The sequence below is a fragment of the Drosophila persimilis genome, unplaced genomic scaffold (genome assembly GCF_003286085.1).
Source record: "Drosophila persimilis strain 14011-0111.01,24,50 unplaced genomic scaffold, DperRS2 tig00000000-arrow-pilon, whole genome shotgun sequence".
Taxonomy (NCBI): domain Eukaryota; kingdom Metazoa; phylum Arthropoda; class Insecta; order Diptera; family Drosophilidae; genus Drosophila; species Drosophila persimilis.
The window spans coordinates 18,412,352-18,438,569 of record NW_020825288.1 but is presented as its reverse complement, the minus strand read 5'-3'; the positions used below and the strand labels follow the sequence as shown (position 1 = coordinate 18,438,569).

The window sequence follows — 26,218 nt, the reverse complement described above, 5'->3', positions numbered from 1 at the left end:
ATAAATTTAAAGAGTACCTGTTTCACCAATTTACTTAATGGCTTTAAAGCCAACTGCACTAAAAAAAGGGAAAAAAAACAAAGAAATAGACATCATTCAGGATGGTGCCATATTAGTTTCAGGCAAAAATATCGTAGACAATACTACTTTGTTAGGATCGTATCTCCTTATATTCAACAACACAATTGTAATAAATAATATAAGCCACATAAATGATAAGGGTAAAATTCTAAAATATATATCGCATCATAGATATAGCGATTTTGAATTAGTTGATTATATACAATCAAATGATAAGCAATTTTCTTTTGATAATGTTAATATTTTAAATCCCCTTATAACATTAGGTAATACGGCCTTACCATTAACAACATTATTTTTAATCATTTTGATATTGTTAATGTTATTTTACTTCTGCTATAAATTAACCAAATTTGTACTTATTAAATCAATAAGAATACCGTCAGAAGAAATAGTGGAAAGCAACATTCAAATACTGTCAGAAGAAATTAGAGCTCTATCAGAACTTCAAAATGTATCGGGACGAAACATTTAAGAATGGGGGGAGTTAACGTACCCAATTCCATTGAGCTCTTATACGAGTTGTAAACAATCTTTGGTTTTCCAAAACGAAAACAATTTCAATCTTGGGCCTCCGCCTAATTGATTTCTAAGATGTACAATCTCAAGCGCCCCCGCCGCAATCCCATTCTTTGACACTCGCCTAAATGGAAAACCAATGTTTGCCCACACCCGGCTTCTCATAAACAATCTCACTCCCGGCTTTCTGCAGATCCTGCACTTTAGGCCTTTTACAGTTCTCTCTTTGGATGACGAAATCTAATACTCGGGATGGCGAAATCAATTGAAATGTTTATAGAAAAACGATTCCCGAAAGGGATCAACGATGCAAAGATCAGAAAGTTCAAATCAGTCTTGATCCAGCAGCGACACCGCAAAGTCTAGCTAAATATTAAGATCGCGCAATCCCTTGGCCCGGAATTCCTTTGTGACCCTCTACTTAAATCTATATCAGTGAAGTTCGAAGTAAAATAAAAACTTTTTAAAAACACAATCCGCTACCGCAGTTGTTTAATTTGTACGAAGACATCCTTTTATACTAACGGGTACGGGTATTGTAGTGCGCACTTGGGAACGACTGCGCAGGGACTTACGCACAGACGGCGCGCCGCGGCGGCACAGAAGAACCATTGGACACACATTTACACTTGTTGTTGGCGACACTAGGCGTCTAGCCGCTGAAATCTATCTGCGAGCCATTTTGTCTGGCGCAGAGAGATGGCGACAGCGAGCCACCGGGAACCCTACAGACGGGCGACGGGCGACTGGCGTCTAAAGTTAGCTCACCACATACGACTCTACTCCCGGGGTCTCGGTACTCGATGTCTCGGTATCCCCCTTTGGCAATTGTAATCAGTTCGCATATTTAAATGTCTGTTCTGTAAATATGATCGCATGATTGATTTTGGTTGATTTAAAATTGTGTGGAATTTAGAGACCATCCTTGTGCACGTATTCCTATGTAAATATATGTACATATGTATCGGCCCAGCAATCAGAATCATACATTCAATAGCTTAGGAACCCTCCGCCGAGCTCCTGGCGTCCTCCCCCGTCCCTTTGACTGGTGGTGTCATCAATAAAGGCGATAGACAAGCCATAACTCGTCATCATAGACGCGACGACTATTTTCGCATCTAATTGTAAAAGCAACGGCATGGCATTTGTCGCGACAACGGTGGCAATAAGGGGCCCGGCGCCCAATGTCGCTCACTTGGCCTGTTTGCAAATCAAAGTTCAGGGTATCCGCATCCGTTGTCCTGTACAAACTTCGGCACTGTCTGTTCTCGTCCTGCCGCATGCTGTCGAAGACCAGGCGGCGGACGACCGGTCGCCACAATCGTCTGCTAAGTCTAGTCTAGCCTCCTCTGGATACTGGAATCTGACTGTGTGCGTGGGCCAACCCTCCGCCAAGTTGTCGTCTTGGTGACCGTCGCCGTCGTTTTGGCGTCGCCGACTCAGAAAATTTCGAGCGCGCTGCCGCCACTTGTTACGCACTTTGGCGCCTCCTCAAAGCAAAGCAAAATGTGCCGGGAACGGGAACGTTGGCGCTTGATTCTGCGCCAAAGCCCGAAGCCCAGACAGACACTAAACACATGTACATATGTATACCGCTATACATATGTATGTATGTCAGCTTGTATATACATTACTATTTTCTCAACAGTGCGATTCTAATGTTTCATTAGACGGTACGGTTTTATATACATACATATATGTACCATATATACCTACCATATATGGTACTAGTAAGTTCATGACTAGCAATGCAAGTGTATTTTGTATTCGTGTAGATTTAACATGCGGAAGCAAACGATTTCATGATGAAAACCAACAACCGAGTTCGTTTTTCTGTCGATAGCTTTAGATATGTACACTTGCCGACCGATCCTTTATATGCTACTTTAATCCGATTCTTCTTGAATTTTTTACCTGAGTTACGAGTGCTATGTGCAAATTGGGTCAAACATTATAATATTTATTTGTACCGGCAGCGATTGTCCGCTCTTATGCCCGGCAATATAAATGTTCACAAGTTACGATGATTCATTGGCGGCTGGCCCGAACAATATCCCTAACATTACAAAATAATTGGTATGTGAAAAGCAGATAACTGTATTGCTGTGGTGGTAAGCTTTCTGAACTGGATTAATTATTTTACAGACTTTTAAAGTTTTATGTTTTTAAGCTTGAACGTTAAATTCCAGAGGGAATAATCTCCGACCCTATTCCGGATCAGGATGACAAGAAGAGTCGAATAGCATTGTCCGTTCCTAGTCCCTCAGTTCTGAAGCTACGAGTATCCTACATTTCCGGTAGGCATATACATATAAATGTACATGGATACATACATATACATATGCCTACAAATACGTACATGAGTCGGAGCCGCCAAGAAGGATAACTCTAAAATATATACATACATACATATGTAGTTGCTAAAACGGTGAAAGTGTATGTTTTATTGGTTAATTATATCATGATATAACGATGAGAGGAGAGTCAACCACGACGGGGAAACTTATTGTTTCATTTGGGCTTTACAAATTATATCAACAAGATACGGCAGCCTGGTAAATAAGATCTCTATTTATGATTCTGTCCCTTCAGTTTTTTCGTACATAAATACGATGTAGCGATGAAAATGAGAAAGTCATAGTGATTTATGAAATGGTATGATCTGTTTAATATATTATCTTCGGAAAGATATACATACATAGTTTGTGGTCTTTCAATCAGTGAACATATTTAATTTATGAAATTTGAGGGTTTGGATTGCATTTGATAAATACAATTTACTCTACAAGGTTTATTGTATACGCCTAGTAGTCATTTGACCCTGATTTATTTTCTTTAAACAGACATTTATGCTCTGGTATGTAATTCTACTCCCGATAAAAAAGTAGATCAAAGCTAGAATTTAAATTAACGACAAAATTTAAATAAAATACACACAAATGATTAAAAAACAATAATTTGATTATATTTAAACCAAATAAAATAATCCCAATAACTAGGGATTCGTACAACAAATATTTATCCGCGGCATTTAGATACCCATACAGAAGGATAATATAATTGAAGTGTTTGCGATTTAAATTGGTTCGATTAATTTCTTCTGCCTATTTTGTTTATTCTTTTACATTTAGTCAAAGTCAAAATGTATCACAATTTGGATCATTCTGCGCAGCAGCCACATTATCGGACGCATAATTCACATTGCTAATGATGTAATGCACTTTTGTGCTGCATGTTTTCTTTAAAGAGGGTGGGTTCACACAAATTTGATTCAATGAAACCCAAAATATTGTTTGAAGAAACTTTATAAAACCGATATTTACAAATACCAGAAACTAAGTATGTAATTATTTATGATTACTTGTTTACATTTTACGAGTATATGAGTATGCATGAGCGCCGGTGCTTAAAAATGTATAAACGTAGTTAGCTAAATTAATTTTCACTTCCTGTCGAGGGTTATGAACCATTGTTGTCAACTACCACTACCACTTCTGCTCTTCCATGAATGAAAAAAGGAAACGTTTCGAATTGGATTTGATTAATTATCATAAATGTCTGCAGAAAATGGTGAAGGGAACAAGTTTTGCTTAACAAATACAAATGATATACAAGTATGTACAATGAGAAAGACTTTCATACTGTATTATTATATAAAAAACACAAAAACATATTTCTCTCTTTTACAGTTACACACATTTTAAATAAAGAGCTTTTAGAATCCAAGAGACTCTTATCAAATCAAAGTTTATTGAAGGTTGAGTACGTTCCCAATTTTCTTTGCGAGATTTGAAATACCCTGTAGCACTATTCTTATTTTTTTTCACTTTGTATAGTACCATAAAAGTAAACGCGATTGTAAATATGTAAGTAATTGGATACATAATTTTTGCAAATATATGCATAATTAAGAAATAAGCATAAACTTCTTTAAAAAATAGTAGACAAATTAATCGATTTGATGCCTGGCCTCAGTTATCAATGCTAGAAGGGCATCGAGTTTTAGGTCTTTAAAATTTTCAAAATGGTCCATTAGCGGTTGAATCGCATCTGACTCAATGGCTGCGGAGATAGTCTGATTCTGTATGGTTCGGGTGAGGCAAGACGCTACCTGCGCAAGAAACTTGCGCCATTCCTGCCTATTTGCGTCGCTAAGCGTTGGGTCAATTTTGGACACGTATATTTCTTGGGCACGAAGTATCAAGGCAACAAGCGATAAGATCCCAAACTGAAAATTAAATTTTGTACATTTTTTACTCGTGTGTCGCGGGTTTGACAATATTGTAAACTTACGCGACTGCAGAAAATTCCCGTTAGCTTATTGTCGTTCAGCGTGATTGCCGCTGAAATGGTGACGACTGTTTCAAAGCTGGCTTTGCTGATGTGCTTTTTGAATTCTGGGTACAAAGCATAGAGAACGCCCTCAGGATCGTCTTTGTCCTTCTTAACAACAGTCTGTAGCGAGCAGAAGACTCCACTCCACACTGTCCAGCATACACTATGCTCAGTAAGAAACGGCATAACGCGACGTAAAAGTATCTGCATCATATAAATGACGATAACTAAAATATTGGATACATCGTATTACGTATTGAGATATATGTAACTTACCTTGCCTTTGCGCACATTCATCATAGCTACGACCTTGTCAAAAGCCAAACCTGACTTTAGTTTATTTACCAGGGCATCAGTCGTCTCTATTTCGTAGTTGAATTTATTATTCAGCTGTGGATTGATACTTTGTGGATTAGATGCTTCGGCGGCTCGCTCCTCAGGTGTTTTGTTTGCCATCTCAAGCTGCTCTAGAGCTGCAATTCGTTCGGCCTCCTTCTTTTTCTTTAGAACAATCGTGGCCATAACGTCTGTATTTTCCAGGTCCTCTAGTTTCAGTAGATAGCGATACAGCGTTTCTATCAGCAATAAAATGTGACGTGATTTGCGCATACTACTGGGTGTGATATCACAACAAGCACTTGGTAGAAGTGGTGTCCCGGCGTTAGACTTTGCATTTACCCCGCTCATTGTGCTCATTGATGAAGTGGCCGAGCTTCCTGCTATATCCCCGAGGCTAGCCTCACCGCCCATGATGTCAGCGTCAATAATTTTACGTGGAGCTGTCACACTGCCATATTGCAATTTACCAAGCGAATTCTCGAACTTCAGAGGCGAGAAAATGTATCCCGGTAAAGTGTTGTTGGTCCCTCCACTTCCACTTACTGCATTATTTGTGCTGACACCCGTGCTGCAAGTGTTCGTGTTTTCCGAGTTCCGCCGCTCGCGGTTCTGTCCATGTCCGTTGCGTGTGCCGTTTTTGTTGCCCAACTGAACGAGTATAAGTTGTGCATGGCCTCTGGGTTGCGTTAAAGGATGGTTCAACTGGTTGTCTTTGTGGGCCTGACTGTGTCGCACCTGACCATTCTGCAGGGCCTTGCGCTCTCTATAGACCGTGTAGTAGTAGTCATCAATGTAGGGGGTGTCTGTATTCAGCTGTGATAACTGTATACCGATCAACCAGTGCTTGTCCCGTGTGCTCATTAGATTTGCATATTCGTCGTATTCATCCTGCGGAAGGTTCCCAGATGCGTCTGGACGTCTATTTAGCTGTTGCTGCTGTAGTTGTTGCTTTTGACGCTGATCGCTAGGGACAGATCCGCCCCGACTTTGCTGGAGCTGGCGCGCAACGACCGCATTTTGCTGAAGAAGCGGATGGTTTTGTTGGATCTCCTGCACGAGGCGCATGTTGAACATATTGAACATTGAGTTTTGCTGCTGGTTGAGCAAATTGTTGGCTGCCTGCAAAGGATGTGGGGGCATTCGTGACTGTGGGTGTTGGAGTGGATGCGCAGGCTGCATAAAGGCCGCCGGATGCAAGCCAGCAGCTCGCATTGCATTGAAACTTGGATGCATTGCAAAGTTGTTTAGGGCTGTGGGCAGATGTGGGGTTGGCAGTGGACGCTGATTGCCGGCTAGAGGAAAGTTTGGGGGCAAGGCACAGGCACCGTGTTGTTGGAGCAGTGGATACTGTTGCAATTGGGGCATACTTCCTGGCAAACCTGGTGGGTAGATGAACCCAGGCGGCACCCGATTTCCTGCCAAACCATTCAGTTGTTGTTGCGATTGGGGATTTGGCAACATCTCGGGTAACGGATGGGGGCCATGGAATCCCAAATTTGTCCTTGGTGGCGAGATTTGCGGCGCTGTCAAGAATCCAGGGGGCACTGCAATTAATTTCGTTATAGCATGTGCTGGTGTGTGCAAATGATTTTGTATATGCTCACCTTTGTTTTGTGGTTTAGGTTGCTGCTGCTGTTGCTGTTGCAGCGGTATTGTTGATGGTAGCACATGCTGCCGGTTAGCCAGGCTAAATTCATCAAACGCTTTCCGATCTTTTGGTTGCTGTTGCTGTTGCAGCTTCGGTATTGCTTGCTGAATGATTAAATTGCGTTCAATATCCTCAAGGGTCGAGATTTTAGGACCAGCTTGAGGATGCATATGATGTAATGCTAAATTTGCATTGGCCTCTTGCTGGATTTTCATCTGCGTTTGCGGCCTAAACGCACTGCGAAAGCCTTCCTGAAATAACGGTTGGTTATTCGGAAACGGCGGCGACGCCCATACAGCAGAGTCCAAGTTAATGCGATTGCTAAGGTTTCCCACTTCGCTATCGAGAAAAGAGGAAATGTCGACATCATCTAACTTCATGGAAGACAGATTCAGCTCCAAGTCTGCGTCTTCCATATTTCGTGTGCCAGGAAAAGGTGCGTTGAATGGCGCAGGTGTTGAGCCACTCGACGAGGGAGCTGATGAAAGCACATTCGTTTGTCTGGGCACGCCGTTGCCACCGGCTGAAAATCCCCCGAATGCACTTCTATCAGCGAAACCACCTCTCTTGCGAACTTTGTCGCCATTTCCGCCAAGGCGCACCAGCGTTTCATGAGCTTCTTCCCAATCTCCATTTATTGCAGACCCAAAGGTTTCATCGTTGAGCGCATCATATTCTTCTTCTCCAATGCGCCCATCGCCACCTTCGTCCTCCTGTGTGTACAATTAAATAAATACATGCATTTATTGTGGGCAGGCATAGACACAATCATCAAATCAATCCATCGGCCTGCATGGCATGGCATTTATGCTGTTGTTGTACAATATAAACACGTCCATTTTATACATTTGGCCGATAGCCTCTCTACGTTAAAATATGTGTAAGGGCGATGTATATTCACACGACGATGCCCTTTAGGACATTTGAGCAAAATAATAATAGCTCCTTTCTTTTTCTATTGAAACATAATTAATATTAACAGTTAAGGCCAATGCTCACCGGTATAGTTGTGTCGAATCCGAAAAACGAGTTATCCATTGCGAAAAAAAACTACTATTTTGTAAAAAATTATCATGACTTGTCAGTGAAGCAGTGTGATAGCGGACTCATCAATACAGTATACGGTCTGACCCTCAGAAATATACCGTAAATATACTGACAAATTACTTGTATTCAAGTTTCATTTGATTTTCGGTTGAATATTCCGAGCTAGCCAGGACCTTCAACTCTGAACTCATAAGTTCACCCGATTGACAACTCCATTTCCTACAAGACTGGTCAACTTTAGGTTATCATCTTTATTCGATTTATTATAAAATAAGGTTTAAGCAAAAACGATCAACAATTTACATCACATTAATTTATTTACGTAGTAACTGCAAGCTAACTACTCGTTTGCTACATATAAACAACATTTTTATGAAATTAACATGTCGACGTTTTTTTTTAAATTGGTTTGTGTAAGCCCCATGAAAGCGCCAGTGTGAAATGCCTCCATTATCCACAAATTGGTCATGCTATTTTTTTCGACATTTTTAAAAAAATTGGCATTCTAATGACAAACGATCAGGAATGCGCTGCTGATCACGAATTTGTATTCGACGTGGCCTGGGACACGGCATTTCTACACGATTCCACTTTGGTGCATTGGAAAAGAGGGTGAGTCTTAAAAGATACTGGAAAATTCTTTAAAAATACTAGAAAATACTATGAAAAGTATACAATTTTGAAAGGTGTGTGCATGGGCAGAGTGACCAAAGGCGCGCCACAAGACAGTGTAAAAAAATACTTTTCTTGAAATTTGGCATTATGTGATGCTTAAAATATTGACGATAAAAAAAAATAGTTGACAAGACTAGTAATTAAATAATTATATTATTGAGAGGAGTGCTTAAAAAACTTAACTTATTTCGCCCAGAACTCTGATAGACTCAGAAAAATACCAACAATATATAAAAAATATCTGGAATCAGTTGCTGAAATTAAGGCGCTAGGAAAAGTTAAGGTCAAGACAGAATAAAAAGCTTTTTTATTTATCAATAAGTCGGTATCTGGTTTTTGCTTCATTTAATTGGAAGCCAGGAGAATTATATTGCAAAAATAGAAACACGGAAGTGCTATCAACATTACTTTTTAATTATTTCAAATTTCCATGCAGTATATACATATGTCCTACTGTTCGCCTGGCTAGGCGACGCGAAAAAATATGGTCGACTTTTTTCTACCACCATATTTAATACATTTTTCTAGTCGGCAGCTTTCCCGGTATTATTATACTAAATAATTAATAATTTAATAAATGCAATTGCAAATTATTTTGTGGAGTACCCTTAAGAAATGAAGCAGTTCCGACTCTTTGAACCAGCTGCTGGAACAAACGCATACAAACTGGTTCTTTTTTGCTTCAGAAAGACGCAACGCCAAGAATAATTTGATTAATTTAACAATGAAACGGAAAACAAGCGAGATTTGGTGCTTTTTCCGAGCGGTGGACGACACATTTGCCCTTTGCAACATCTGCAAAGCCAAGCTCTCTTACAAAACAACCACCACCAATTTAAGCAAACATATGAATAGAATGCATCCGACATCATCGCTGTCCCAAAGTCATAAATATAAATATAAATATCAATCACAGTCAAGTGTTGTTGATCGGAATAAGGGAAAGCCACGAAACCCCGCTCAGGAAGTAGTCTTGCTAGACTTTGTGAAGAAGCATCCTCGATTGCTACAACTCCCTTCTTGGGAAACACGTAATGCCGCAGAATCTTTATGGGAACAACTGGCATTAGAGTTGAACAGAAATGGCCCACCACGAAAAGATGTGGCTACATGGAAGAAGGTAAGCGTTTAATTGTTTGAATGCCAAGTTATGAATAGCTTTTTTATATTCTAGGCGTTGAAAGACTGGAAAAGGTTCATTCTTAAGAAAGTGGAGAAAAACGAATTGCTTAATCTGCCTTTTGAAACGAGCCTCAGTTCTTCTGAGGAAACTATAGCAACGCTATGTCGTATACACGATGATGTTAGTCAATTGATTTTGAAAGTACCAGACGATGATGACATGCATGATAACTCAAATACCGAATATGATGTGGAAGATGTGGTGCCAGAGGAGGATCCCAGCGCCTTGCACAGTGCATCCGAATACATCTATGAGCCAGAGGATTGCAAGATCGATATAGACCCGCTTTACCTGCAAGCAGGCAAAAAAGCAACAGTGACAGGAAGAACAACCGAAGAGCACAGCTTGCTGGAAAAATTAAGCAGCAGCATTGGTTTGGTCAACGACGCCACCAACAGTGTCCATCTGGCGCTCAGTGAGTTTTGCGGTATGTTAAAGGAAAAATTGTTAGAAGATAAACGTCACCACTTAGCGATGGAACAGTTGACGGCGGAAAAAATTGAGTTAAAAAAAAAGCTTCTAGAAATTGAGCAGAAGAAACTTTCACTAAAATGACTGGACTTGTAATAAATTGATAGTATACTAAAGAAATAGATTGTATAAAACTGTTAAGTGATTTTGAATTAAGACCCCATTTAAATGAAATTTAATGTTGTTTCTCATAGCGTATAGCAGAACATTTTTTTAAGAGATCACAACTGGTGTCTGAAGCACTTATTAGAAGCTGAGCATGGCTATTCATCCATATTCAGATTATATGGTTATTATGGTTGGTCAATACAATTAATGGATGATATAATGACACCCAATACATACAACATATATAATTTTGAGACTTGGAGTAACAAGATCAATTCCGAGACCTTATATTTATTGACGAGACGTATGATTGATTTTCAGTTCTTCATATGATCCCTTAAATTCCTGTGGGTAAATTTCGTCGCTCATAATACCGTCATAGTCATATTTAATATCCTGTTGGAGTACAATATTAAAGCCAAATATAAAAATTCAACGATTATTCCTTACGTCCTGAAGTTCGCCCGAAGCATCCGACTCGTCCTCAGAGTGGTTATTAGGACCATCTAAGTCACCACAAGCGATAAATGGCACAAGGCGCCGGTTCACATCGGACCCTGTTTTTTGTGCAAGCACGCGTATATCATCTCGTGCCGTGTTAATGACTTGTGGAATATAGCCAGGAGGCAAACAGAAATCAGAACAAACCACAAACGATTCAATGCTCGATGAACGCGAACTTGGAGGCTTGTAGATATCAAACTTATTAAAAAATATTTTCATCTGTGTGCTAAGCAGACCGGTGGCATTGCCTTGAAATATTTTAGCCACGAATGACCCCCCGGATTCAAGTACCACAGTGGCGATACTTAGTGCAGATACCAGAAGTTGGTGTTGCATGTACTCGTCCATTTCATGCACACCTGTAACGTCCGGAGCGCCGTCACAAACGACGAGCTGCGCCTTTTCTTCGCCATCAGCACTAAAATGACTTATTATAGCTTCGGCTGTGCTCTCTTTTGTAATGTCCCCTTGCAATTGGAGAACACCTCGTATAGGTGCCATGGCCTGTAAATCCACTGCAATGATTTTGGTTGCCGACTTTTCTGCATCGTTTTGGCACGTATCGTACAGCTTGCGAGATAGTACCTGCGACCAGCTTCCAGGAGCTGCACACAAATCGACAGCGCGACGCACACCTGAATAAATATAGGGCTATCAGTGAATCTGCTTTTATGAAGATAGCTTAAACAGCAATGAGATACCATTTAGTATTCCATAGGCGTCATGAATGTGCAACAGTTTAAAAGCACTTCGTGCACGCCAGCCCTCTTCCTTTGCTTGACGGTAATAAATATCCCGTTTATCTTTTGATGTTTTACCCATGTTAATTTAACGTGTGACAGCGTAATTAATTAATTTTTTTACTTTAATCAATCCATGCTATCCGTGAGTAGCGTGGGATTAATTGCCCGTCCTTTTAAAGGTGGAAATTGCCAAGTCAAAGAATAGAAAATGTTCGAGTACTGTTTATAGTTTTACATCAATTTCGTCGAAGAAGTCTATTAGTGTTTGGTGCTGATGTTTTCTTTTTCAAAGAATTTGTAATTATCATTATACTTTCTTAGAGATGGAATGAAAATTATACACGAGGCGTTATCGATACTATCGCATGTATCGCATATGTTACTAGGAACTACATGCATTTTGGCGAGTGTGTGCCTATCAAATGCGTTACCACTAAGCAGTCTGTTGATTCTTTTAGCGTCAATGGCTTTAAGCTTAGTTTTATTTAGGAATCACGGTTTTTTTTCAGCAGCTTCAACGTTTTTAAATTTGTCACCGTTTTTGTTCATATAAGCCCAATGCCAGCGCCTGTGTAAAAAACCTCCGTTATCCCTATGATATATCCATATATGATCTCTTTGTGAAGAATTGTAAATGCCGGGCTCCAACCGCAGCAGCTCGAACCCCAGGGTCTCCAACCAGCAGTGTTCCCCCAAGTTACACAACACAATCAAAGTCAGCGAGATGAAATAACCAATAAGCTGAAGTGGGAAGAGAAGATGCCGCCATCGTCACCATCGAAGAAAACAAATACCTCTGAAAGCAAGCAAGTCGATTATGGAGGAAGATGAGGGCTTGATTCTAGTCATTCAACATAATTTAGTTCCATAGTTTGAAAGATCACTTTAAAAAAATAGCCCAATGAAGAACAAAATTTAATTGCAATCTTCGTCCGCCGAAATTTAATTGTTGTTCTCACCACCAACGATAAGCCATCGGCATTATAAGTAAGGCAATTAAGCCACTTAGCTTTGAATCTGTTGCAGCTTCCCAACGTGCTATGACGCCAGCCCCGACCTCTTCTAGTCTGCCCCATGATGGAACAGAGCAGCGCTCTATCTCTATTTATTTATATTTCTAGCGAAAAAGTTTCGCTAAATTGGACAACTGTTCTTTTACCCGTCGTCTCTACTTCTACTTTTAGCCAACGATAAAATCGTGTTCAAAAGTTCAATTCTAAGATCTGTTTTAATCTTGACCATTATATGCGCCTCTTCACCCGTAGCCGTTCGCAGACATCAACATTCAGAGTGTGTCTTCTCGGATAGCTCGGTTCCATCCATGACGCCTCTTATAGTAAGGTTCTTCGAGTTTCGCCTCAACTGGTAAACGAGAATTGGGCAGTTCGTAGTATGAGTCAGTCCTTGCCCCTCTGGACGGCTCGTTTTAGTTTAACAAATTTGTCTCGGGTATCTCTAGTCCCAACTCTTTGATATGCCCTTGTTCCTATGATGATTTCCGCTCCATGGACATGGATGAGATGGATATTTTTGACCCGTTCGGCTGCTGATGCAAAAGCATCTTCCGTTGAATACTCCTTGCTCTTGGGTTCTTGTCATTCGATAACCACTATCACTAACCATACAGTATATATGTAGATGTGCCAGTTCATACAACGAAAGTGTCACACACCGGCTTGCGCTATCCGTACCCCAGAGTGACGTCATCATGAGAGAGAGAGCGCAGAGAGAACATCTTTGCATGGGTTAGTACACACGCAATATGTTTCGACAAAAATATGTGATTGTATGTTTTTTCAGATTTTTTAAACTCTCTCAGGTCTGATCTGTTTTGCCACCAGCATGTTTTAGTGTATGGGTGCACATGCATTCTCACGTACTTTGCGTGTGTGTGTTTACTATTGCTGGCCGCTAGAACTGAAATTTGAGTTTGGTTCTTGTTTCGGGTCTTTTGATGGACTGACCTACCGCCACAAAATAAATGAAGAATGGGCAGGGGGTGGGGGTATGGTACACTAGGGCGCGGGAAACAAAATAAAAGCTGTTATTTGTTTGATTTATACCACAAAATATACTGTATGGTTAGTGCCACTATTCACCTAAGTTTGTACAGTATGCACTTTTGTTAGATGGCATATCAATAGCGATGTTTCACAGGTCAATGTTTGACGCTTCCTCGTACGTTTTTCTCTGCATCAGAACCGTTGCGCGGACATTACCTAAGTCATTGATACCGTATGATACCTATATAACCTTTAACGTTTATTTATTAACCACCCAGCATTGTTTACCGAGTGAATTTTACAGTTGTAGGACAGCAGATTTCAAGCCATATTTATTTATGCAAGTCGTTACGTCGTTACTTTTTTCATAACTCCATTGCTTCTACCGATTCAATACCCGACTCAAAAATAGAGCGAATCGGAGTATTGGTCGGATAATAAACAGCAGCTAAAAATTTTTTTTCTCCGCATACGAATATTATTTATGCTTTGACCGGTGAAAATTGTCGTCGATCTGAGTTCTAGGCTTAGTTATTGAATTTCAAATTTGGTTGCGCTCCTCATCATCAAACACATAAATCATCTATTTCAATATAATTCTCAATAACCTGAGTCTGCCAGTGTAAACGCATATTTTGCGTCAATGTGCTATTCCGATATCATTATGCAAACGCGCCAGTGTAAAAAGGCATATGTAGGTATCGGATTATTATCCGTTATTCGATTGTTCGTTTGTTCATGAACAGCCGAGCATTGTTTGCCGCGTGAATTTTAAAGTTGTAGGGCAGCAGATTTAAAGACATATTTATTTAAGCAATGCATAAATTTAATTTATACCAAGTAAAAGAGACTTGTTTTGAAGACTCTGAATATGTTACAATGTCGAAAGTGATTTGTCCTCGGAACTTGATGTAAGAACATACTTATAATTACTATTTACTAAGATGTACATATGTTAATATAAATGGGAAAGTAACGGCCATCCTGTTCTGAATGGCGCTTTGTGCAGATTTACAAGTCTGTTGATCTACTGGAAGTACCGAATTTTCAATTTGGCGTCGTCAAGAAGCATGGCCTTAGTGTGGTGTGTGTGTGACTGCTATTACACCTAATTTCGTACAGATACAGTATGTATATATGTATGTATCTATCAACCAAGCAGATCCGTATGTATTCCATGTTTATGTATGTAGATATGTATGAATTATGAAAATACATAAATGCATATTAAAATATATTAATTAATATAGGTACACATCGTGATAATATAACGGAAAGTTGAAGTAAGGAACTTCAAATGCAGACTTTATAATTAGATAGTAAGATAATAAATAGCAAAATATATAAACATAATATTAAAATGTTATATACCACCACTGATGATGATCAATAATACGTGTATATATACATACATATGTATGTATACTTGATGGGGTCGGAAACACTCCTATTGGCTTTTAACGGGTGTTAAAACACATTTCCAACATATGTATGTATCTTTCAGAGAATCCGAAATTTTCATACAACTTTTGAAAATAGAGACAGATGAGTACTTTTCGAAGTTATCCGAGACGTCTTCAAATTTGTTAAGCAGCGCCGTCTGTTGTATGAAATCGAATAACACTGAAATATCCAAAAAGGTAATCACGAGATTGAGTCTAGCAATGGTATACCCAGGGGTGGAAAAAGGGGGGGATTTTTCATATGCATATTTTTAAAAAAATTGTTTTTGCGTAATTTCTTTGATATAATTTTTCGAATCAATCCTAAATATATATAACATCATATTACGCTTAAAAATAAGGCATGGTAATAAATTCGCCCCCCTTCGCGAAATCCTTGGAGTCGAGATTTCATATATTTAAACAAATTTAACAAATTTCGATTTAGGGTTTCCAGCGCCTTAACAAAATTATATTCCGCTCGCCTTGCTACAACAGTGCTTTTTTAGATGCTGTTTTGGAACGTAGTTTGTATTCTATTCGAAACCAACACTATTCTGTAAGTATCTTGGTATCTCACTTGATAACTATCCGTATCTGTAAGTCAAGCCATCATATTTAACACAATAGTCGTATGCTTGCAGAAGTTACATAACTTTTTAGCAGATAAAAGCAAAACTAAAGTATTTTTGATCTCATAACGCAACAATAAAATCAACAGTTTTAGCCCGATTCGACATCGTTTAGAGGTGCCGACTTGAGGTCAAAGTTGAAAAATACGATATTTGGCAAATGGTTCCTATGACAGCTATACTATATATCGCTCTGATCGGATTGCATTTTTGAAACTCATCTTTTTTATCAGTATTTCGTTATAGTTTTGAATAAGTGTAACAGCACGTTCGGCTCTATCATTAAACACTCTTAAATGTTAGCTAACAATAAATATTAAATAATAAACCGATCAAAAAATGTATCAGAACTAGTCACAAAATCAGATAGTATCTTTGTAATCTCTTTGTAAACGTTGGCAAATCTTTTTCTTTCAAAATTAGGAGTTTCGCAGAAGTTTCGACATTTTGCACATTAGTCTAAAAAACTGAATGTTAACTATTTATTGTTGTCTTAAATATGAACAAATCGAGCTGAACTTTTAATGATCATAATTTCTGTTTTTCTTTTCTTAGTTTGCTTGCAAAGACCTTTTATATTATGAGTCCCTGGATTCTAGACTGAAGACTACTAAAGGAACTGTCCTTTCTCAATCGCTGTTGTGCTTGGCTTTGTTTATGACACGGGATAACAAAGCGGCAAAGCAGAAATTAAAGAATTTAAAGGATATGATTGGTATAAACAAAAATATATATAATTTGTTTCGATGTATGAAGCGTGTAGACCACGGGTTTGTAAGCAGTCCATCAACAATAAGCATCACTTCTCAGCGAGACTCGAGTCGAGCAGCGTTGTTATTGGATTCTCGCTCTCGAGTCTCGTTCGCGTCCAGCCTTTTTTTCAGTTGTCTGCTTGTGCCAAAAAATGTTAAATTCTTGCTCGATTTAATATTTCCCTATCTGATTGCCAAACTTATAGACCTATCATTGACTATGGTGTTCTTAATTTTCTAAATATTTATGTATATATCATTTTGTTTTTTATTCAGATCGCTTGCCCTCTACAGATAAAACCAGTGGTAAGTGGAATACCAGAGTAAATGTTTCAGATCACCGATTAAAAGCTTACATTTTTAAATTTGTTTATGTTTTTCTTTGATACTGTTGGCGAAGGCAGTTGGAGAGGTAGAACGGTATAAATTAGAAAAGTCTGAGAACTAAGTCACGAGATGCACGAAACCAAAAAGGTCTATTTACTAGTAATCTAAGCAACACTCAAACCTCTTAGATATAATATTGAATATTTCTTCTAAACTTATAAACAAAAAAATAAAATAAATAACGATAGTGGGTAACAGAGATTGCTACAATAACTTCAATTTTCCAAAAGACGGGCGGATAGTCTGGGAGCGGGACGCCCTATTGAATGTGCACAATGAATTATTGAAAGTCGGTTTTAATGTTTTAAAGACCATGAGTTATTAGATGAGTTAACTTACGGCCAATAGCTTTTTGACATTAATATTGAAAATTTGAATGGAAATCTGCAAGAGTATATTTCACTACAGCTACCGAAATGCATAATTTGTTATATTTGTTTTTCTAAATATTTGAATATATCTTTGTTATAGAAATTTCATCTTTTTGGTCGCTTTTACAAAAGTACGAGAAAGAAATAAACCAAGAAACTCGAAATGTCCAATATACCAGGAAACCAATGATCAAGTCATTTGTGCCTTTCAATGGATTTGGTGGTAGCAAGAAAATACCATTTGCTAGCAGCGCATGTGAATATAAGTAAGTGAAAGCATGGTTTGAACAGATTTAATAACAATTACCAATTCCATATTTGTATAGACGAACGATGAACGGCCCTGCTGGGGTATTCGCAAGGGTCAACATCCCCAAAGGAAAAATTATTCTGGTGGATACCCCTGTCTACTTTCAGTTCAGTGCACCTTTCCTTAACTGTGAAATGTGTGGAGTGCACCAAGAACTGGTTTTTCACACGTGTAGCAGATGTCGCTACAAAACTTATTGCACACAGACATGTATGGAATTAGACTGGGAGATACATCAAACTGAATGTTATGGATATAAAATAGGCCTGATACCAATGCTGGAAACAACACAGCTGTTTCGATGTTTTCTTCAAGCTGCAAAGTATTTGAATCAGGCCATATTGAAACATGGTAGGTGCGTATATTACGGAATAGTTTGTATTGCGATTTAAATGATATTTTATAATCCTGCCAACAGAATATTGAACGATCCCCTTTTCGCTTGGAACTTTATATTAGAGTACGTAATCGAAGACGATAAAGGGGATTCGATTATTTCCGAACTTTTGGCGACCCAACTAGACTACAAGCAGTTAACCTCGGAAAAGTATCACGAAGTGATATCGACAGCATTCCGTCTGTCGGTTTTTATCTTTAATGACACGAACATTATAGGCACATACTTTAGTCTGCTGCTTATTAAAAAAATCAGTGTCATACATCTAATGGCTGCGATTCTCATGCGGTTAGGTGCACACATTTTATTAAAATCGCAAGTGGCCGAGCTGCACTATCCAAAAACTGAAAACATAAGTTCACAAAACGATGATAATCTCGTAAACGATACAGTATTTCCATCAATAAGCGACCGTACATCTGAAAATGCGTTCAGCTATTACGGAATCGATGGTCCGTCTGATTTCGCAGACTGTTACAATGACGTACGCAAACGTTCGTTGTCAAATGGGAATCTTACTGAAGCAAGAAACCAGTTTCCACCAAAGGATAATCCAATGTCTCAGTTCACGAATAGGCTGCTTAATTTATCTTTATCGCATGATAAAATTGAGTCCGCTGAAAATCTCTTCAATGCGGAAATTCGAAATTCAAAGGAAACAACGGAGATTCTTGATAACTTGAACAGTTCGAAGCGTTGCCGATTGGTCACAAAAATAGCTAAATATTTTCATCAGTTCATTGACGATTATTTTGGACAAGCGGATAATTATTGCAGCCACTACCAACAGAAATCCACTCTTTGTTCGACTTTGAAGGCCTTAAAACAGAGCATTACGACGGGGAACATTAAGGTTATGTAAGTATATTAAATATGTAAATAAATAAATGTAAATATATTATACATTGCTCAGATCTCTGTCAAGGGGCCAGCTTATAGGGGTAACATCTACGAATATAGTGGCTGGCGAGGAGTTAATTTTAGGGCCATACATTTTAAGGCCTCTGGCTAAGAGTCTCGTATTGAATCAGTCCTATTCCCATGCCTTCAACATTTCAAGTGAAGGTGCGTCAGATGCGAAGACAGCGTTCCAATGGGAAATTGTGAGTGATTTATTACCATGTCCCCCTAATCTTAAACTATTTATATTTATTTTGAGCCTTTTAGTCTGAATTATTTCGGACAGCCAGAACCAAAGGCGCACAGTTTTATGCCGAAAACAACGAGCTTTTCCAAAAACATATGTCATTTATTTCTGAAATCGAAACTCAAATGTTTGCTGTGGAGTCTTCTCAGCTGGGTATGTATTCCATTATTTTAACATGTAAACAAAAGTTCAAAAATGTGATATATTTTATTTTCTATATTTCAGATATTAAAGTACAAAAGAGTCTAGCTATTTTGCACGGTACATACAATGCTTTTTCTGCTTTGCATTTTACATCAGGAAGTGGTCTACGTTTACGTGGAGGGCTAAAACTTGCCAATTTTCTAGCATCGAACGGTTTGTACTTTTTATTATGAGTGTATCTGGATTCTGAAAATTCCGTCCCCTTGATCCGCAACAAGAACTGAATCTAGTCATGTCCGTCTGTCTATAAGATTTGTGTCTTTGTGTCAGTGGACTCTTTAGACTAGAAACTGTTTTACTGTCTGCTAGTCATATTATCTTATTCATCATATTTTAGTCCAAGTGTCTTTCCGACGTATATCCTTTTGTTATAATTACTTTTCTCATACTATCAACACAGGGTTTTTAGAGCATGCCAGTGATGTTATAATGCTCATAGTTGATTCTATTGGGGAAGAAGATGTCTATTTGGATGAAGCAGGTATTTATCGAAGTATCTTCGCTATAATCCGAAAGATTATCGAACAGTACATTGAAAATATGTAAGTGTCAAATAAATAAATGATGTAAAAGTCTCTTAAATGTGTCTGTTCACAGCATGGATGCTTGTGTGGATGTGGATCGAGACTATCCAAACATGTTATTGGCCATCTGCTTTTGGATTATAGAAAGACAACAAATAAAGTACGATTCATTACTGGAGGATGAAGAGGCTTTTGCTTTGTACTTGGAATACAGTGCACACTATTACAAATGGAAGACAATAATAAATTCGTATATTTTAATGCCACCTCGCTTAAGAAAATATTTGTTAGACTCTAGTGTTTAAGTTACCCTTCACCAAAGTTATTTTTGACTTAGAAATACGTGTGTTTGAATCAAATATTGTGGCTTTAATTAAAATTCAGTAAATAACTACAGTTTGTGGTTAATAACATTAACCTATCTATTATTAAAAATGAATTGAATTACATTTAATTAAATATTTTAAACTAATGATTTTATGTTTATTAAATACAGCCTAAACGCTAAACAATACTTGGTCAACTAGAAACTAATATTTATCATTTGCTTCATGCTACATAAGATAGATGAAAAATGCATTGTTCTTTTTTTACCAACGTTATTAAGAGGAAAAAATAATCGGAAAACTCATTGGTCATTGGACACGTTTCATTTCGGTTTAATACGTTTACGAATTCGTTCTGCCCCCCACCCACCGTTAAAAACCTTCGAATATGATCATGATTCATATCTCTGTGCGTTCTTTAATCTTAACCATCTTTTGAAGAATTTTCAACTGCACGTACTGAAGTAATGAAGATCGTGCGCGAAATCAAAACAAAGGTATCATCGGTGTTCTATATATAGAGCTGTAGCCCAAGGGGCTGCATTGCGTTTTCTGCAGTTGTAGCAATGAGAGGCTCAAAGTTAATTTTAAAAGTTCTTGCCGTGTTCGGTGTTCTGGCAATTGCCGACAAAAGTACAGCTACCACGAGCTGTCCGTACGCGAATAGTGATAAACTCGAGCTGTATCCAGCTTCAAAATCGAAGAGAAGCTCAGAAAGTTTTCGTTTCGAAGTTCGGCCTGCGGTCAGTGGCTCTAACTTGGACTTGTTGCTGAAGGAGTATTTACCGAAATACAATACAAATTCGGACTCTAGTCCCAGCAGTTGGCTGGACTTGTCGGGTTCTTCGCAGCCCGTAAGGTGTGGCATACCGCCTTTGAATTGCCTTAATGATACGATCAACTTGCACTACCGAAGCATTGATGGATCATGCAACAGCCTACTTTACCCGGAATTCGGAATTGCTGTCTCTAGATACAGGCGCCTACTGCCACCCAAATATGGGAAGCCAGTTCAGGCCTTACCGAATGCGCGGCTTATCTCTCTTTCACTGTATGGAGAGCATACGAGAAACGACAATTTCAGGACCATGGCGGCCATGCAGTGGGGCCAGTACGTTGCTCACGATATCAGTCAGCTGACGACCAAGGGTGCACCGAAAGACTGCTGTGCTGAGCCTCACCACCATCGCTGCCAGCCGATCGCTCTACCGCGCGGTGGACCCATCGCGTACAACACAGGAAAAACTTGCCTCCACTTTGCTAACAGCGTGTCGGACGCTGATGCCATTTGCCCGAAGGACCGTGCGCCATATCCCGAGAAGCTTACACTTTCTACAGCCTATCTGGATCTATCATCTGTGTATGGAAATTCTCTACATCAGAGCCGTAGGGTGCGTTTATTCAAGGGAGGTCGGCTTCGCACCAGCTATATAAATGGTCAGCACTGGTTACCCGTGAGTCAGAACTTTGAAGGTGAATGCGGCTCCAGGAATGAGTGCTACAGCATGCCAGATAGACGGAACCGATTCTCACCCACCATTGCACTTCTGCAGACGCTTTTGGTGCGGGAACATAATCGACTGGTCGAAAACCTGGCGCTTCTTAATCCGCACTATAGCGATGAGCGTCTTTACCAGGAAGCTCGCAAGATCAGTATTGCGCAGTTCCAGAAGATTACATTTAACGATTGGCTGCCCTTATATCTGGGACGTACGTACACTTATCTCAACGGTCTCATCTATCCGGTAGACCCTACTGAGTATGTCAATGACTACGACGAAACCGTCAATGCTGGTGCTTATGCCGAGTTCGCTGCGGCCGCTTTCCGCTACGCGCATACCCAGATTCCCGGCTGGTTTTCGTAAGTTCTGTTCTAGCAGTTTGCATATTGAGTTTACATATCAACAGAGGTTTTTTGGCACTTTCAGACTTGTTGCCCCCAATCGCAGTTCCAACCAGACTCTGCGCTTAAGTGATTATTTCGAGCGATCTGAGACCATTCGATTGTTGGACTCCAGTGATAACTTTGATGCATTGTTAAGAGGTTTGGCTACGCAACTTCATAAACGTTCGGATGGGAATATCGATCCTGAGATCAAGCACTTCTTCAATCGAAAGGACTTCGAGGAGTACGGTTCTGATCTGAAGTCATTGGATATTCAACGTGCCCGAGACTTTGGGTTAGCCTCCTACAACGATGTCCGCGAGTTCTGCGGACTGCGTCGAGCCGTCGATTGGCCGGATTTCACTGCCGAGATACCGAGAGAGGTTTGTAATATAATTCCTCACGTATGGCTTACATAAGGAAATGTTCCATTGCTATGTAGAAAATCGCGTTGTTGAAAAAGCTGTACGCAACACCCGATGATGTGGAGTTGAGTGTCGGTGGCTCCTTGGAGTTCCACGTTCCGGAAGCTCTTTTCGGGCCGACTCTGTTGTGTATTATTGGCAAGCAATTTCTAAACACGCGTCGTGGCGATCGATTCTTTTTTGAACGAGATCACACTGGTGGTTTTTCACGCAGTAAGTGAGAGCTAATGTTTATAAAAAATCATTTTTTTAAATCAGAAATTTTTCACGCAGCGCAACTGGCGGAGATTCGTAAGGCAAGTTTGGCAAGTTTGTTCTGCAACAATGCGAATTATTTGCGCGACATTCAGCCGAATGTATTCGTATTCCCAAACGTATAGTAAGTGATCAGCGGGCCTATAACAAGTTGTGCTTTAATAACCATCATACCTGTTTATTCCTCTTTTTAGTAACATGCTCGTCAATTGCAATGAGATCCCTCAAGTTGATCTTAGCAAATGGCAAGATACCCAATAGCAAGAAACTGAACCAAAGTTCTACTATATTCTACATTCTATAAAAACGATTTAGCTTTTATGTACTTTTGTTATATTTGTTATATTTTGAACAAAGTAGGACTGCCGCACATAAATATAATTACTGGAATAGAAACAATAAACTTTACGACTGCAAACGATCATCTAGTTTTTATTCGTGAAACAAAATATCGAATTGCGTGTGAAGAAAAGCCACTTCTAAATATACATAAGTAAGTATCTAATCGAATTGTTTTTGGGGAAATAAATCAGCTTAATTATTTGTACTAACTTCAAAAGTCGGGCATAAATGCAAGTAGTTTTTTAAGTACATAGTACATACTTATGTATCGATGTGTATACATATGTCTAGCCCGTTTTTATAGACGGAAAATTCCTTTTTAATACGTACTATCAATTTGGCGTTGAGTTGTCGTACACGATTCGAACATCTAGTCTACTTTCCAGATCTTTCGGCATTTCCGTCTCGACGGACACTGACACTTCTGACCCCGATTCTTGAGTTTTCGAGTCAGTTCTATTTGCTGTTGCGAAGGGTACTATGGTCTGCTTGAACATACCATCTGTCGTTAATTCTGCACTATCAGGGACTGATAGGAGCTCCAATGATGTAGTTTTGGGAATATCATCTCCATTTGAAGGGCTGTCTGTTGTGATTGCTGCTTCTGACATTTCTGTCTGAGTGGAAGTGTTCTCCACGTCATCTTTTGTCTCTGTTGTCAACCGCACTATGTCATCTAAGCCATCATCCGAATCGTTGGAAAGTTCAGGAACGGAAGTAGCCCCGGTTACATCTGCTGTCTGCGTTGTTAGACTATCGATTTCGATTGGTGTCGCTTCAGTATTGGTTAAAGGTAGAATCGGCACTTCGCTTTCTTCGTTTTCTGTAGGAATATTGGGAAGCAGAGTTGTTTCTTCTAGTGGAATCTGTGTGGTAGCCATAGTAGTCTCTAAATTCTTTTCGATGTCAGCAGCCATCGTGGTGCTTTTAGTGTGGCTATCGCTATCCGCAACATTATTCATTAGGAATGACTGTTGTTGTGGTTTTAGGCTTATTTCTCCCGTCTTATATGGCTCGATGGGCACCTTTTTACTTGGCAGATTTATAGACAAGACAGTTTGTCTGTCGCTTAAATCTTTAATTGTATTGCCTATGTTGTGCGTCGACTGCTGGCTGGTAGATTGCACTTGTCTGATACTCGTGTTGGGACTATTAATTACAGTTGCCAGACTGGAATTCATGATACTAGAAGACTTAATGGACGTGGTCTCTGATTGGCCATTTGTTTGATTTGTGGCACTTGCGCTTCCTGAGTTTTCTATGATCTCCGGGCTACTGCTTCCAGAGTTCGAAGGCACCTGAATGATCAACACATTTGTTTTAGATTTTTTGGGACTTGACTGGGATGTTGAAAGCTTAACTTGTTTACTTACCGTGCTCTTGTGATTGATTATTTTCCGCTTTGAATTTAAGGCACCAGTGGGGCTTTTAAAAGTCGTCTGTTTGCGGTTGTGTTTTTTGTCTTTCTTGATCCACTGCACTGAAGGTGGTTGGTTCCCGCCACTGAAACTAACACTCGGAGTTTTCATTGCATCTAAAGGTGATATCATTGGTCGCGGTGTCTTATGTCGGTTTGTTTTGCGAATGTTCTTATGAATAACATTGCCATGTTTCTGAGACCAATGTGTACGTGTCGGCAGACTTGGTGATTCAATTTTAGCTGGATGTGCCCGAACCGGAGACGATGGTTCTTGCAGTTTGGCCGATGGTACAAAAACTACTGTTGGGGGATTCTTTCTGAGATGCGTTGAATATTTTCTAGTAAGTCCTTGCGGACCAGTTGGTCCAGTTGGTCCTGCTTTTCCTTTCCTGCCACGTAGCCCACTGTCTCCGCGTTCACCCTTTTCACCAGAAACGCCTTCCACACCAGGTGGGCCGGCAGGACCGGGGGGCCCAGGAGGTCCTGGACTTCCTGGTGGGCATTGGCAATAGCCGCCATAGTAAATGGAGGACGACGTTGGTGGAGGGGGTACTGGTCTATAATAATATAGGTCGTAGCTGGCATGCTGTCGTTTCGCCTTCGGGGTATTACGCGTCCTAGTGGCCCAATTCGAGTTTATAGACCACGATCCCCCACAGTAAGGGGACACCGCTAAAATATATGTAAAATATGTGTAAGAGAACAAAAATATTTCCTTTGTTTATCACAGATTTTTGTTCGACTAACCTGATATTAGCAGAACTGCGAGCAGCCTCATGCTAAAGCCCAATGTTGACGAGTGTAGACCGGTTAGAACGAGAACTCATCTTATATAGCTTATGGGTGTGGACTCATTTAAACAGTTGGCTTGATAGTGGGTTAATTAAGAAGACGTAAAATTTAAATCGCTGTCGGCCAAACGATCTCATATAGATTTCTAAAGCTTATAATTTTGATCAACTAGGGTATTTAGTATATTACTGTTCATTACCCAATCGCAAGATTATGGGTAAATGGTCATCATCTATGTAAACATGAAGTACTTAAAGTAGTCAGTTCGAACTTCTTTTAATTAAACTACTATACTGATATTTTATTTCCAATTTATTGTTTTTCATCATGCATTTATTTATATTCAAAACTAGGTCCATTCGCTTATAGTTTCCACTTGGTCTTTGTTCTCTTATACCTATTGTTTTCTTTTCTCTGTTCGAAAGAAGCTCGACCATAGAGGGAACAATATATCTTATCTGCGTTTAAATTTGAATACTTATATGTATTTTAGTATGTAAAAAAAAACATTCATTGGAATTGACTTTAATTAGAGAAATTCACTAGGTTCCACCCAAAATTCTTTGAGGTAAATAAGTTTTGGATTAATCATATTCAGAGTATTGTATATCTGGCGCTTACTGTCTGGAGGAGCTTCAGATTACTTTTGTACCTTGTAAAAAGTTATAAACATTGTCCAGAAGTTGCAGCTCGAAGAAAGAAGCGATTTTGACTCCAGAAATTACTATATATTTTATATTCTTTACCAGCATTAACAGCTAGGTCAATTTACGCATGTTCGTCTTTCTGCATACTTCTCTGGTTTTGTGGAATTTAACGGTAAAATGCGGCATTCAGATGTTTGCTGAAATGGCTGCACCTCAACCATTTAAAGGATGTCCAATTAATGCACCTATACAAAAATACAACACAAGAAATTAATTTATTTCGACTTTTCCGAGTTTTCAAAGT

At 39.3% G+C, this 26,218-nt stretch overlaps 5 protein-coding genes across 6 annotated transcripts; 3 read left to right on the top strand and 2 right to left on the bottom strand.

Annotated features, from left to right (window-relative positions):
* Positions 1–4,321: 4,321 nt before the first annotated feature.
* On the bottom strand, positions 4,322–7,998 carry LOC6587360 (protein PAT1 homolog 1). 2 transcript variants are annotated; one of them, XM_026993788.1, is made up of 5 exons: positions 7,922–7,998; positions 6,879–7,635; positions 5,212–6,818; positions 4,894–5,139; positions 4,322–4,828 (listed from the first exon to the last, which is right to left on the bottom strand). In XM_026993788.1, exons 1-5 carry the CDS (start codon positions 7,958–7,960, stop codon positions 4,550–4,552), a joined length of 2,928 nt encoding a protein of 975 aa, XP_026849589.1. In that variant the 5' UTR covers positions 7,961–7,998; the 3' UTR covers positions 4,322–4,549. The 2 variants fall into 2 exon arrangements, with proteins under 2 accessions (XP_026849589.1, XP_026849585.1); XM_026993784.1 differs by having other exon boundaries at positions 5,212–7,635.
* A 1,346-nt stretch (positions 7,999–9,344) lies between these two features.
* On the top strand, positions 9,345–10,472 carry LOC6587363. Its single transcript, XM_002014159.2, has 2 exons — positions 9,345–9,764; positions 9,819–10,472. Exons 1-2 carry the CDS (start codon positions 9,369–9,371, stop codon positions 10,380–10,382), a joined length of 960 nt encoding a protein of 319 aa, XP_002014195.1. The 5' UTR covers positions 9,345–9,368; the 3' UTR covers positions 10,383–10,472.
* Positions 10,473–10,651: 179 nt separating this feature from the next.
* Positions 10,652–11,858, bottom strand: LOC6587356 (putative tRNA (cytidine(32)/guanosine(34)-2'-O)-methyltransferase 1). Its single transcript, XM_002014158.2, has 3 exons — positions 11,612–11,858; positions 10,857–11,545; positions 10,652–10,802 (listed from the first exon to the last, which is right to left on the bottom strand). Exons 1-3 carry the CDS (start codon positions 11,730–11,732, stop codon positions 10,698–10,700), a joined length of 915 nt encoding a protein of 304 aa, XP_002014194.1. The 5' UTR covers positions 11,733–11,858; the 3' UTR covers positions 10,652–10,697.
* Positions 11,859–14,472: 2,614 nt separating this feature from the next.
* Positions 14,473–20,178, top strand: LOC6587330. The gene is made up of 13 exons (XM_026988401.1): positions 14,473–14,567; positions 15,161–15,296; positions 15,547–15,657; positions 16,286–16,445; positions 16,759–16,788; positions 17,341–17,506; positions 17,567–17,905; positions 17,969–18,805; positions 18,861–19,050; positions 19,115–19,247; positions 19,320–19,451; positions 19,699–19,840; positions 19,896–20,178. Exons 1-13 carry the CDS (start codon positions 14,473–14,475, stop codon positions 20,125–20,127), a joined length of 2,703 nt encoding a protein of 900 aa, XP_026844202.1. The 3' UTR covers positions 20,128–20,178.
* A 536-nt stretch (positions 20,179–20,714) lies between these two features.
* On the top strand, positions 20,715–23,087 carry LOC6587317 (peroxidase). The gene is made up of 5 exons (XM_026988351.1): positions 20,715–22,009; positions 22,077–22,416; positions 22,476–22,671; positions 22,732–22,837; positions 22,908–23,087. Exons 1-5 carry the CDS (start codon positions 20,715–20,717, stop codon positions 22,972–22,974), a joined length of 2,004 nt encoding a protein of 667 aa, XP_026844152.1. The 3' UTR covers positions 22,975–23,087.
* Positions 23,088–26,218: the final 3,131 nt, after the last annotated feature.

Excerpts from the sequence above, each read along its gene's own strand:
- LOC6587360 (XM_026993784.1), bottom strand. The coding sequence starts at position 7,960 with ATGGATAACTCGTTTTTCGGATTCGACACAACTATACCG. Across the intron at positions 7,636-7,921 it reads GATTCGACACAACTATACCG|GAGGACGAAGGTGGCGATGG; the intron begins GTGAGCATTGGC and ends TTGTACACACAG. Across the intron at positions 4,829-4,893 it reads CGGGAATTTTCTGCAGTCGC|TTTGGGATCTTATCGCTTGT; the intron begins GTAAGTTTACAA and ends TTTAATTTTCAG.
- LOC6587363 (XM_002014159.2), top strand. The coding sequence starts at position 9,369 with ATGAAACGGAAAACAAGCGAGATTTGGTGCTTTTTCCGAGCGGTGGAC. Across the intron at positions 9,765-9,818 it reads ATGTGGCTACATGGAAGAAG|GCGTTGAAAGACTGGAAAAG; the intron begins GTAAGCGTTTAA and ends TTTATATTCTAG.
- LOC6587356 (XM_002014158.2), bottom strand. The coding sequence starts at position 11,732 with ATGGGTAAAACATCAAAAGATAAACGGGATATTTATTACCGTCAAGCA. Across the intron at positions 11,546-11,611 it reads CGCCTATGGAATACTAAATG|GTGTGCGTCGCGCTGTCGAT; the intron begins GTATCTCATTGC and ends ATATTTATTCAG. Across the intron at positions 10,803-10,856 it reads CTTCGGGCGAACTTCAGGAC|GATATTAAATATGACTATGA; the intron begins GTAAGGAATAAT and ends GTACTCCAACAG.
- LOC6587330 (XM_026988401.1), top strand. The coding sequence starts at position 14,473 with ATGCATAAATTTAATTTATACCAAGTAAAAGAGACTTGTTTTGAAGAC. Across the intron at positions 15,297-15,546 it reads ACACTGAAATATCCAAAAAG|GGTTTCCAGCGCCTTAACAA; the intron begins GTAATCACGAGA and ends ATTTCGATTTAG. Across the intron at positions 19,452-19,698 it reads CAATTTTCTAGCATCGAACG|GGTTTTTAGAGCATGCCAGT; the intron begins GTTTGTACTTTT and ends CTATCAACACAG.
- LOC6587317 (XM_026988351.1), top strand. The coding sequence starts at position 20,715 with ATGAGAGGCTCAAAGTTAATTTTAAAAGTTCTTGCCGTGTTCGGTGTT. Across the intron at positions 22,417-22,475 it reads CTGCCGAGATACCGAGAGAG|AAAATCGCGTTGTTGAAAAA; the intron begins GTTTGTAATATA and ends ATTGCTATGTAG. Across the intron at positions 22,838-22,907 it reads TTCGTATTCCCAAACGTATA|TAACATGCTCGTCAATTGCA; the intron begins GTAAGTGATCAG and ends TCCTCTTTTTAG.